This window comes from Medicago truncatula, chromosome 2 (assembly GCF_003473485.1).
Source record: "Medicago truncatula cultivar Jemalong A17 chromosome 2, MtrunA17r5.0-ANR, whole genome shotgun sequence".
NCBI lineage: Eukaryota > Viridiplantae > Streptophyta > Magnoliopsida > Fabales > Fabaceae > Medicago > Medicago truncatula.
This window is the reverse complement of record NC_053043.1, coordinates 42,161,459-42,173,321: the sequence shown is the minus strand read 5'-3', so window position 1 is coordinate 42,173,321 and position 11,863 is coordinate 42,161,459. Positions and strand designations below refer to the sequence as shown.

General features: G+C 29.1%; 3 protein-coding genes across 3 annotated transcripts; all 3 read left to right on the top strand.

Annotated features, from left to right (window-relative positions):
- Positions 1–287: 287 nt before the first annotated feature.
- LOC25487528 (E3 ubiquitin-protein ligase BRE1A) lies at positions 288–2,272 on the top strand. The gene is made up of 4 exons (XM_013609472.3): positions 288–658; positions 1,106–1,216; positions 1,727–1,807; positions 1,924–2,272. The coding sequence occupies exons 1-4, from the start codon at positions 401–403 to the stop codon at positions 1,996–1,998; spliced, it is 525 nt and encodes a 174-aa protein (XP_013464926.1). The 5' UTR covers positions 288–400; the 3' UTR covers positions 1,999–2,272.
- A 4,551-nt stretch (positions 2,273–6,823) lies between these two features.
- Positions 6,824–7,507, top strand: LOC25487527 (dehydration-responsive element-binding protein 1F). Its single transcript, XM_039831113.1, has 2 exons — positions 6,824–7,273; positions 7,349–7,507. Exons 1-2 carry the CDS (start codon positions 6,824–6,826, stop codon positions 7,505–7,507), a joined length of 609 nt encoding a protein of 202 aa, XP_039687047.1.
- Positions 7,508–10,106: 2,599 nt separating this feature from the next.
- LOC25487526 (dehydration-responsive element-binding protein 1F) lies at positions 10,107–10,718 on the top strand. Its single transcript, XM_013609470.3, has one exon. The coding sequence runs from the start codon at positions 10,132–10,134 to the stop codon at positions 10,579–10,581; it is 450 nt and encodes a 149-aa protein (XP_013464924.1). The 5' UTR covers positions 10,107–10,131; the 3' UTR covers positions 10,582–10,718.
- The last annotated feature ends 1,145 nt before the right edge of the window (positions 10,719–11,863 follow it).

The following is an 11,863-nucleotide window of genomic DNA, read 5'->3' as shown; positions in this document are numbered from 1 at the left end:
AAACACGAACATCAAATAAGATAATATTGTCATGTAGACATCAATAATAATTTAAGCAATTGAAAGTAATTTAATGTTACCATGTATGTGATGAAAGACAATAACATGTGTCAGACACTGGACACATTTTTGATCTAAAATATCATTGCTACATAGTAATATAATCTTCATTTTTGTAATAGATATTTCTATGATATTTGGTATTATATATTTTACTATGATAAAATAACATATATATATGATTAATACTATTAAAATAACATACTTGGCTTAAAAGCGAGTTTTGTTTTATAAGCACCCTAAGGCAGAGGAAAGAAGAGTTATCATTTCAAAGAAAAGAGAAAACAGGTAAGAACAGTAAGGTAAAGAAAAAAAGTGTGTTGAGATTTGTGGAGCAGCAATGGCAACACCAAAAAGATCATATGATCAGCAACAACAACTACAGATTGTGCAACATGTGAAGAATTCAGGAATGATTAACAACATCCAGAGTCCAAGAAGAGATGAAAAGGAAGAGGAAATGTCAAGATCAGTTCTAGCAATGTTTAGAGAAAAGGAAGAAGAAATTGAGAGAAGAAAGTTGGAGGTTAGAGATAAGGTTCATGCTCATCTCGGTCGAGTCGAAAAGGAAACAAAGCGATTGGCTGAGATAAGAGAAGTAAGTCCAATAAACAAACACTGAATTTGAGCTAGATTGTTTATAATGTTCCATTGTTTGTTTGGTTTTTATGCATTTATAAATCTTTGTGCAAAGTTTCAAAATCATGGTCGCGGCCACGCATTAATATTTGATATTGTAGAAAATTGCGGATAAATACAACTTGTGTTTCCGCGATAGCGATCACAATTTGATGTTGGTGACAATATAACGTTGAAATCACGGCTATATTTGCCGTTGCAGACCATTTTTTAAAACCTTGACCAAGATTTAAGGACTAGCTTTAAATTTGATCTATGTCAAGGAAGATTGTATGAAACAAGCTAGTTAGAAGCAATTTGAAAAAAAAGAATGAAATGTGGTATTTTCTTAGAAAATTATTCACATTTGTTATATTCAAGATTTTTTCATCCATTATAAATAATCTTTGTTTGAGAAATTGCATAGGAGATTGAGGGTTTCACAGATCCAAAGAGGAAGGATGTTGCAATAGTTAGAAAGAGGATAGACATGGTTAACAAAGAGTTGAAGCCATTGGGTCAAACCTGCCAGAAAAAGGTTAGATTTTCCAACTGTTTAGTACTAACTGTTGTTTGCTTTTTTTCTTTTATAATATCTTTACAACATAGGATTTGTTCAAGGAGACAAAGTGATCCCAATGTGTTTTGCTTTTGATATAACCACATAAGTATTGCTTAGCATTTAGTCTATTGACCACCTTAATTATTTGCTTTAATTTCTTAGTCACATATATTATGTCATCAAAAGGAGGCTATATGATAAGATATGCTTATTTAGTTGTTAATGTGATTATTCAAAATAATTGTGTTTGAATTTGTAAGTAGAAAATTGCTATTTGAAATTTGTCATACACGCTTCTTTTTTCTTTAACTTTAGCTTGGTGGTAAGAGATTCACTTTGTAATTGGAACACACTACTTAATTCAATTTTCTTGGTTGTAAAATGTCATTTTTGCAACTTTAATTTATGATAATCTTCCTTCCTATATATATATATGTAAAAGTTTTGTGAATCTTTTTGTGAAACTATATATTTTTGGGGTTACAGGAGAGAGAATACAATGAAGCTCTTGAGGCATTCAATGAGAAAAACAAAGAAAAGGCTCAACTTGTTACCAAATTAGTGGAGGTTAGAAATTATTCATTGAATTGAATGTTAGTAAAATCATAATTTCATATATTTTTGTTCCTAGCTAACATATTACTTTTTTTTCTCTCTTTGCATTATGTGAACTTTTGGATTAGCTTGTGACTGAAAGTGAGAGGATAAGGATGAAGAAGCTGGAGGATCTAAGCAAAAATATAGATTCACTTCACTAAGATATGTTAGTGAAAGTAACCTTGTGGGTTCAGTGTGATGTTAACTAAAATTCTTATCATTTGATGTGGTAGTTTGTGATTTCAATGTATTTTGCTGACTTAGGAAAGAATGTCTAATAAAAGTGTGTGCATTAAACACTTGAACTCAACTATAAAATTTGTTTTTTTATATGTTTTTCTCGAATTCACCGTAATTAGGACATTTGACTCTTCGTAGAATCTGGTATTCAGATGTTCTCTTTATACCCAAAATATAGTAAGGAGTTTTGATTGACATGATTAATTGTTATACATATAGTTATTGCAAAAGATTTACATGCATTGCTCTTTCTATTCAGAAGTGTTTTTATAATTCACTTGTCACATCACTAAAAATTCATAGTGGATAAAATTCCAGTTTGTTTTGATTGTTGTATCAGTATTGTGATCTCTTGGCTTGATTTTTTCTTTGTACTCGGTTGTATATGTTTCCTTTTTCCCATTCTTTAATATACTATTTCGTCATCGAAAAGAAATAGTTGTGCCAAATGTCATTGACACATCAAAAATAACTTGTCCATCCGACAATTAAGATATATGGGACAAGATCAATTGACACCATGGTGTCAAACTTAAAATATGACATACAATAATTTTTTAGTGTATAACTGTATTACAAAATCGCCTATTAAAAGTGTACATGTGAACACAAAAATGATCTCTTAATAATTTGAGAGTTGAGAAAAGTTAACATTAAGAGCCATATGGGATTAATGGGCCAAAGATGCAGCCCAAGAAGAGTGGACCCAATGAAGCCATGCAATAACACGTGAAGATTTCTTTTTAGGCCCCTCAATGAACGAGAGGCAAATGTTCCTCCAACCCAATGAAATGTTAACGAAGGTAGTAAGCTTTACCTCTTATTTGACCAAAATAGAGTGAATTTTAAGCCTATTTGATGAAATGAATGTGATGAAAAACACCAAATTTGACAGAGAATCGTAATTTTTGTGAGAAAATTGAGGTTGAATGTATAATTTAAAATGAAACTACAACTAGTTGTTTCTGACATATAAAACGACTCATTCGGTATTTAACCTCCAAAACTTACCGAACGATAAATAACTCCATAACATTAATATCATGGATAAAAACGGAGTTTGAAGAGGCCTAAGACATTAAGGACGCCTAAAAAGAAATCTACAAGCCCTTTTTTTTGTTATTGTATTTGCTTCCGGTATTATTCCCTAAAAAAAGTTGAAAACTTTTTAATTAGAGGGTGTGTAATTTTCGGTGAATTCAATTTTACAGTTTGGCACCAACATGGAAGAGTAGGTTCTAACATGATTCCTTCTTCAAAACTAGCAACAATTTAATTTTGAGAGGTTAGAATTGAATAGCTCAACTGACTCAAGATAAAGAGATAAAAAGTTAAAAGTCTAACAATTGGGATAGTTTAGAATTTAAAATGTCAATTGGATTAGTAATCACACCACGTTGGACAAGCATAGCAAAATTAGCATTTTCTCCATCTTCAATAAAATAAGAAAATAAAAAATGTATTAGAACATTATTTTGATCATTCAAAGTTTGATACTATCACTCTTGGCAAGAAGGGTCGAAATTGGAAATGGAGCTAGTCTAGTCAGCTAGACAAACGAAACTGAACTTTAGCAGAATAACTACCTCGTAGACCGTAGTCGTAAATAAGAGTCAAAAGCACACGTGCATTTTATTGGTTGCTGTAATATTATTGCCGGAATTCTTCATTCCTTTTTTAGCACTTGGATCAAACGTTGACGTAAACTATTTCTATTTTGGGTTGGGTGTGTCCAAAACCGACCACGACCATAATCAAAATACACTCTCTTTCTCTCTCTTCGTGTGGCACAATATGTCACACTCACTTAATACACATCATTTACTTATAATATTCTTTAAGATTTATAGCATAAATCGATGCAATACTAATTCAAAGTCGTTAAAAAAATAATGAATTTATGAACTAACCCACGTCATCTATGTTAAAAGCATAAAATGACACGATACATATATGCTCACAAATATCCATGCATTCAGATATGCAACATTGATGAAACCAAAGTCATTAATTGGATTTACACTTGATCAAAACTACTCTTTCAATTTGAATCAAATAAACACCGTATTAAGACGAGAAATAAAAAATACACCTCGCAAAGACATAATCATAAACAAACAAAAAAGACTGAAAATATGTGGAAGTCCGTCGAACTATGAAGCTCAAATATACAATACGACACCGATACAGAAAAATTTCAAAATTCAAGATACGATATAACCGAAATACTTTAATATAAAATTAAATTTAAACTACTGATTAAAACTCAAAATACAAACTATGTATTAAAACGCAAAAGCAAAAAAACCGGTGCAAAACCTAGACTCACGTGGTGACCAAATAGACATATAAAATTTTAATTTTGATTAAAAGTAAAAATATAAATGTTTTTTGCTTTCAAATTATAACAAATCAAACTAACCATAATTATCTATTTCAATGAAACCAACAATATAACAAAAAAATATAATCTAAATTCTTATTTTTAATGACACCAACAACAATCTTTATTATAGAAAAAATTGTTGTTTAAGGGTATAATTGGGATAATGAAAAAGTAAGCATAGATACATCCATCTAGTTTGTTACACTTTTTAAATAATAAAGGAAAAAAAATCTGAACATCTATGTTTGTTACACTTTTAATTTAATATTTAAATTTATTTTTATCTATTTGTTACCTGTGTTATTTGTATTGAAAATTGAGAATATTTTTTAAAAGAGAAAAAGTCAATCCAAAAGAAGTAAGGTACCGTTTGGCCCGACTTTTTTCCAGCTTCTCTATGTTTTTAAGGAGAAGCTAGGCCAAACACAATATCAATAAAGTACCTTCGAAAAAAAGTACTTTTTTTTAGAATGCATAAAATTGAATGAAATGAGCTTTAACCAAAAGTTGTTGAATGCTACTTCAAAAAACTACTTCTCCCCAATTTATTTTACAAGCACCTCTCTACAACTCACACTGGCAACATTTTATTTTATTTTTTCAATATGCTTTTTTCTTCCATTTTATTTTATTTTTTGAATCGATCCATTTAATTTTTTTTAATGACTGTCCATTTAAGTTTATTATCTATTTTTTAAGGAATTTTATTATCTTTTTATCACTTATATATTAATTTCAATATCTTTTGATTATCACAACATCACAAATAATTTTATTCACGCTGTCAATGAATCACACCGAATATTTTTATTCCTTTTCTTCAACCTTGGAAATATATACACACACATTCGTGTTTAGAGTAATACTTTATGTTTGTCTGTCTGTTTTTTTTTGTTACACTAATGCGTATAATTTTTTTTAGTGTTGCTAATGCGTAATGCATATAATTTTTTTTTAATTAAAAGTACAAGTGTAGTTGCCTAAAAAAATTATACTTATATATATTTTACACATTTGTATTGTAACAAACTATGCATAACTTTTTCTTATTAAAAAAACTAAACATATATTTTCCAATGACACCAGCAATGTAACAAATATAATATTATATAATATAAATTCTTATCTTTTTAACTGACACTAAAAATATGGTATTCTTATAACAAAAAAATTTATAACAAAATTTGTTATAAAGTATAATTGGAAAAGAAAAAACCAATTATTCTCATTATATACACACACATATATATATTATAGATGTTATCTCTGAATATATGATTGAGCGTGACGAAGAAAGCAATATAAATAAAGAAATCAGTTCATATAATCTAGGAAGAGTACAAGCTGAAGGCTACATGAATAAAGTTAGAAATTAAATAGGAGTTGCATTGATGGAGAGTAGAAATGTTTGAGTTTGTGATGATTTATGTTTTTTTTTTCTTCAAAAAGATGATTATTGTTTTTAATTTTCCAAACTACTTTGATATTATTTCTCCTATTCAAATATTTAACAAGTCCTTTATATGATGATACAAATTTGTATTCATGTTACATAAAATAAACGTCATTGAGTAAATATAGTATTTATAAAAATATATCTTTTATATTTTAAACATTTTTTCCCTTAAAAAAATATTTTAGACATTTTTTATTTATTATGTTAATTCATAATGAATTCAAAGTTTTTTTTATTTATAGACAATGCATAAATATATGCAAGGTTCCGGGTTCGAACCCCATACACCACCAAAAAAATAATAAATTCAAAGTTTTGTACAATATTTTGTCAAACACCTTTTAACTTAAAAATAACTTTAGAACTAAAAAAAAAGAAATCAAACAGCTTTAGCTTTTTTTTAAAGAGCTTTATTTTAACTTTGTTTTAAAGTAGCTTTTAAACTGAAAAAAAAACGTGGTCAAACGGTACCTAAGAGGAGTTATTTTCTTTACCTATAGTATAGATAAAAGAGGACAAATCGAATTGAATACTTATAAGAGACATATGTGAGAGTAGACTTGATACTAATTAAGGTCAAAGTTCAACAAAAATCATGTGCCTATCTTTTTTTTTTGAGCAAAAATCATGTGCCTATCTAACATACGATTGGTCTGAAAATAAAGAAGCTAGCCCACCATTTCCTACTTGCAACAAAATTACAATGCATCAATGTGTTGCACGTGCAATCTCCAACTCCGACATTTTGTCACCCTCAAACTTTTTAGACATCAAATTCATAGATTCCATTTTTCCACCCATGAAAACTAGAATAACTATTCCATATAAATACCACTCCCAACACATTCAGGTATATTCAACAATTCATTAGTCAAATCCATTATATGTATTAACGTATCAAAGAATGAACTTGGAGAATGAATCTACGAATCATTATTTGTCTTCACAATCCAATAACCAAAATTCTCCATCAAAACCAAACTCACACAAGAAAAAAACAAAAAGAGGAAGAAAGAAATTCAAGGAGACAAGGCACCCAATTTACAAAGGAGTTCGCCAAAGAAATAATGGAAACAAATGGGTTTGTGAAATTCTTGAACCAAACAAGAAGAAATCAAGAATATGGCTAGGAACTTACCCTACACCAGAAATGGCAGCTATAGCACATGATGTAGCTGTTCTAGCACTTCATGGTACTTCAGCAATGTTCAATTTCCCTGATTCAGTTTCTCTTCTTCCGGTTTCGAAATCAACTTCACCTGAAGATATAAGAGAAACTGCAACGGAATTTGCAAACACCGCAAGCTCTTCTTCTTTTGTTAACAATTTGAGTGTTGTGACTAAGCCTTGCTTAGTGGAATGTAAGAGCCAAGAAATTAGGGTTTTAGGAGGTGATAATATTGAGAATATGAATAATAATGATGATGAGTCTAAAGCAATGTTTTTTGATGAGGAGGTTTTGTTTAATATGCCAGGTTTTTTGAATAGCATGGCTGAGGGTTTGCTTATTACACCACCTTCCATGAAGAGTGCATTGGATTGGGATAATGTTGATTGTGAAATGGATTTAACACTATGGACAGAATAAATATATTTCCTCCGTCCTTTATATATTTTTTTTATGAACTAACCTAGCATTAAAAAATTCACATTTTTAAACCGAATAAGTTGAATGTTTGGGTTTTGTTTTTTTTTATTTTATTTTTAAATTGAATGTTTGGGGTTGAAACTTCACCTCCCACATATATATAATACAATATTTATAATACAATATTATAAGAACATATATAAAAATACAAGTGTTAAAACAAATGTTGAAGTAATAAATATGTTTGAAATGTGTGTTAGTTTTACATATTACCCCTATAATTTATTAATATCATAAAAAAAGAAAATGTGTTTACCTTTCCTAATTGCAAAAAAAAATCAATAGATTAGCCCTTTTTAACACTTTACACCACAATCTTAAAGATTATATGTTTGTTGTGATACATCAAAATACTATATAATTTGGACTTTATGCCGTCTTTGTTATATAAAAAAGATACTATTTAATTCAGTATGTATGTCATTTGTTGGTTGATTGATGTTTACTACATAAATATTTTGCTATTTTATAATTTTTAGCGACTAAATAGATTGATATTTACAATTTTGAAAATTAAACTGCAGAATAAATAAAAAACACACGTGCACAAAGACGAGAAATTAACACGAAACAATGATAATTAAAATCAAACAAGCAAACGAATGAAGACTGAAAACAAAAAAAAGAAAACAAAAATTTTATTATGGATCAAAATTAACCCTAAATCACCCTTCTTGAACGCAAGGCCGGCCTAAGAGATTAGGAGGCCTAAAGCAAAAATTTTATTATGGCCTTTAAAAGTATATATTTTTTAACATAATATTTATATAAAATCAATTGTGTGGAGATCAAAATTTGAATTCAAGACCAAGAGTAACTGAGGCCTTCTTGATAATCAGTTAAGTTATGCAAATGTCTGTAGTTTATCTATCATACACTATATTTATAACCAAATTAAATTTTTAGAGGCCTTTTTTATTCACTCAAAATTTTGTGGCCTAAAACCCTTGCTTGGGTTGCTTGGCTCTTAGACCGGCCCTGGTTGAACATTGAAGAAGAAGAAAAGTGATAACGACTAGGGTTTCACAAAGAAGAGAGACAGAGAGAGAACAATTCCCAACCCCCTATATATAACACTATGTATTTATTTATTTGCTCAATTATACTCTCTTTGTGGTAAAATATACTCCTCCATTTGTATTTAATTATCATATTTGTAGGATATTTTATATTTACCTAACGTTATTTCAAAGTCAATACAATATTAATTTTTGATTTTTACATAGAACATGTTCTCCTCCTACTGAATACCTATAGAAATGCAATTAGAATTTTTACAGAATGACATGTTTTTGTTCTCTTGTTAATTTATTTTTTTTGACATTTTAATAGCAACATAAGAGAAACATTAATTAAATTTATCTAACTCTGCTTAATACTCATAAAAATTCAATGATAACTTTATAAAATGACATGTAATTTTGTTCTTTTGTTAAAGTTTATTCTTTGATTTTTATTTCAAACATGTATTCTTGTGATTTAATTTGATACCACTTGCATTTTGCAAATTTGTTTATATTCGATATATCTTAAATTGTAGAAACTCTCAGAACTTTTAAAGATTGATAAAATCTTAGTCTTTTGTATTTCTTAGCGGAAAGAGTTACTTTTTGGTCCATTTTTTTAATTTGTTTTATGTTGATGAGAACGTTATTGAATGAAAATGTAATGTTGGATGAAATTTGAAACGTTGGTTGAAATAAGTAGTTTTTAACTTGAATTTAATGTTGGAAACAAAAAAATTGTATTGCTTCGCAAAAAATCACAACAACCAAATCAAACAAATGAGAACTTTTATAGAATGACCTTGGTTTGATTTGGTTTATATTTTAAAAGTGAACTGAATCAAACCAAACCACATGCTTTTTTATCCTGCGGTTCGGATAACTTTTAACCTCAAAACAAAATCAATCTCCATTGCAAACAACTCTAGTGTTGTCCTTATTAACATATTAACAAATATACGTTAATGTGACCTTAAAAATTGAAAAGGTAATTTTTTTTTAGGACAAGTACATTTTATAAACATATTACGGGTCGGTGAAAGTAAAACTATCCATCAAATTAATTATTGGTTTGTAAATTTGCGAAACTTAGACTATGTTTGGCATGGCAAAATTCCAACTTATACTCCCTTTGTTCGTTTGTTTTTTATTTTTATATTTTGATGATATAAGAGGGCAAATTGAAAAGAGAATAAAAAAAAACAGGGCAAATTGAATATTTATAAGAGACTTGTTTTTATTTTTTATTTTTTTTTGTGTGCAGGATATGTGAAAGTAGACTTTTAAAAAAAAAGGTTATCCCCACTTTTGCCAACTTGCCACAAAATTCGAATACATCACGTGTTGCACGTGCATCTCCTGCTCCGACATTTTGTCACCCTCTTAACTTTTTAGACATCACATTCATATATTTCATTTTCCCAACCATATGAAAACTAGAACTACTTACTAATCTATATAAATACTACTCCCAACACATTCAGGTATATTCAACATTTATCAAAACCCATTATTTATTAAACAACCATATTATATTCTTCATTAGCTATATATCTAAGAATGAACTTGGAGAATGAATCTATGAGTCATTATCTGTCTTCACCGTCCAATAATAACCTAAATTTTCCATCAAATTCTCCTGATTCGGTTTCTCTTCTTCCAGTTTCAAAATCAACTTCACTTGAAGATATAAGAGAAGCTGCAAAGGCATTTGCAACCCTGCAACCTTCTTCTTCTTTTGTTAACAATTTGTGTGTTGTTGCTAAGCCTTGCTTTGTGGAATGTAAGAGCCAAGAAATTAGGGTTTTAGGAGGTGATAATATTGAGAATATGAATAATAATGATGATGCGTCTAAAGCAATGTTTTATGATGAGGAGGTTTTGTTTAATATGCCAGGTTTTTTGGATAGCATGGCTGAGGGTTTGCTTATCACACCACCCTCAATGAAGAGTGCATTGGATTGGGATGATGTTGATTGTGAAATGGATTTAACACTATGGACAGAATAAAATATGAATTCTGCTCTTCCCCCTACACATTTCGTTCGCGCCCTGCAGTCATTCCAAAAATACCCCTACGCTAGTTAACTAACACACGTGTTAAAGTCTGTGTAACTTAAGTCACACAACGTGAGTTAACTCACGCTAGGATCAAATTCCTTTTCCATCTTTTTGCAGCACGTTGGTGTCAAATTCATTTTCCATCTTTTTGCAGCAAATTATCCACTTGCATAAAAGTCCAAAACCAGTGGGTTTGGATATTATAGTTATTACTATTTGATTTGGAATTTAATTGAATCGGTGGGTTTAGTGACATAGAGATTGATACATGTGAAAACACCACAAACTTCAGGCTTAATGTTTATCCTCATGGTTGGAGAGTGCACCGTATATCAAGCATTTATCATCCACTCTTTTTAACTGCTCTTCTTTGTCGTCTTCTTCTCTGGAATGGTTGGAAGCACCGTATATCATATTTTTTGAAATGTTTAAAATCAGCGTGACTTAACCCACGCATAAAATATAACGTGCATTAGTTAAGTTACGCTGCATAACTTAATTAACGCATGGTTAATTTAGACAAAGCTGCAGGGCGTAAATGTTTTGTATTGGGTGAAGAGCAGAATTCAAAAATATACCTCCGTTTTATTATAAGAATATATAGCAAAAATTACGGATGTTAACAAAATGTTGAAGTCATAAATCTATCTAAAATGTGTGTCAGGTTTACATACTTATCCTTATAATTTATTAATATCAAAGATAAAGAAAGTGTTTGTTTTTTGCAAAAAAATCATTATAATGCATGTGTATTTTTTTAAGTCTTATTTTAAGGACAAATAAAAAGTGAGAATAATTAGGCTGCAAAAAATTTCAATTGAGTTGGTCCTTTTTAAAATTTTACACCACAAATTTAGAGATTCTATGTTTGTTGAGATGTATGCAGCAAAAGACTATTTAATTCAATATGTATGTCATTTATTTATGGGTTAAATATGTTTTTGTACTTATAAATATATAAATTTTTCATTTTAATCCCTCTAAAAAATTTCTTTAACTTTTGGTCCCTATAAAATTTTCAATCACTACTTTTGGTCCCTATTTTTATGTTAATTTTTGTATTTCTTAATGAAATTATGCAGAAATGTGTAGAATATTGTAAAAATCTCTCCCAAAAAAATTCAGATTTTTTTAAAGAAATATAAATTAAATATAAATTTTTAACCGTAAAAATTCATGTTTTGTTAAAAAATTCTAATTTTTTTGAGAGAGATTCTTATAATATTATAAA

Coding starts and splice junctions, on each gene's coding strand:
- LOC25487528 (XM_013609472.3), top strand. CDS start 401: ATGGCAACACCAAAAAGATCATATGATCAGCAACAACAACTACAGATT. Junction 659..1,105: donor GATTGGCTGAGATAAGAGAA/GTAAGTCCAATA, acceptor GAAATTGCATAG/GAGATTGAGGGTTTCACAGA. Junction 1,808..1,923: donor TTGTTACCAAATTAGTGGAG/GTTAGAAATTAT, acceptor CTTTTGGATTAG/CTTGTGACTGAAAGTGAGAG.
- LOC25487527 (XM_039831113.1), top strand. CDS start 6,824: ATGAACTTGGAGAATGAATCTACGAATCATTATTTGTCTTCACAATCC. Junction 7,274..7,348: donor TTGTGACTAAGCCTTGCTTA/GTGGAATGTAAG, acceptor AATGATGATGAG/TCTAAAGCAATGTTTTTTGA.
- LOC25487526 (XM_013609470.3), top strand. CDS start 10,132: ATGAACTTGGAGAATGAATCTATGAGTCATTATCTGTCTTCACCGTCC.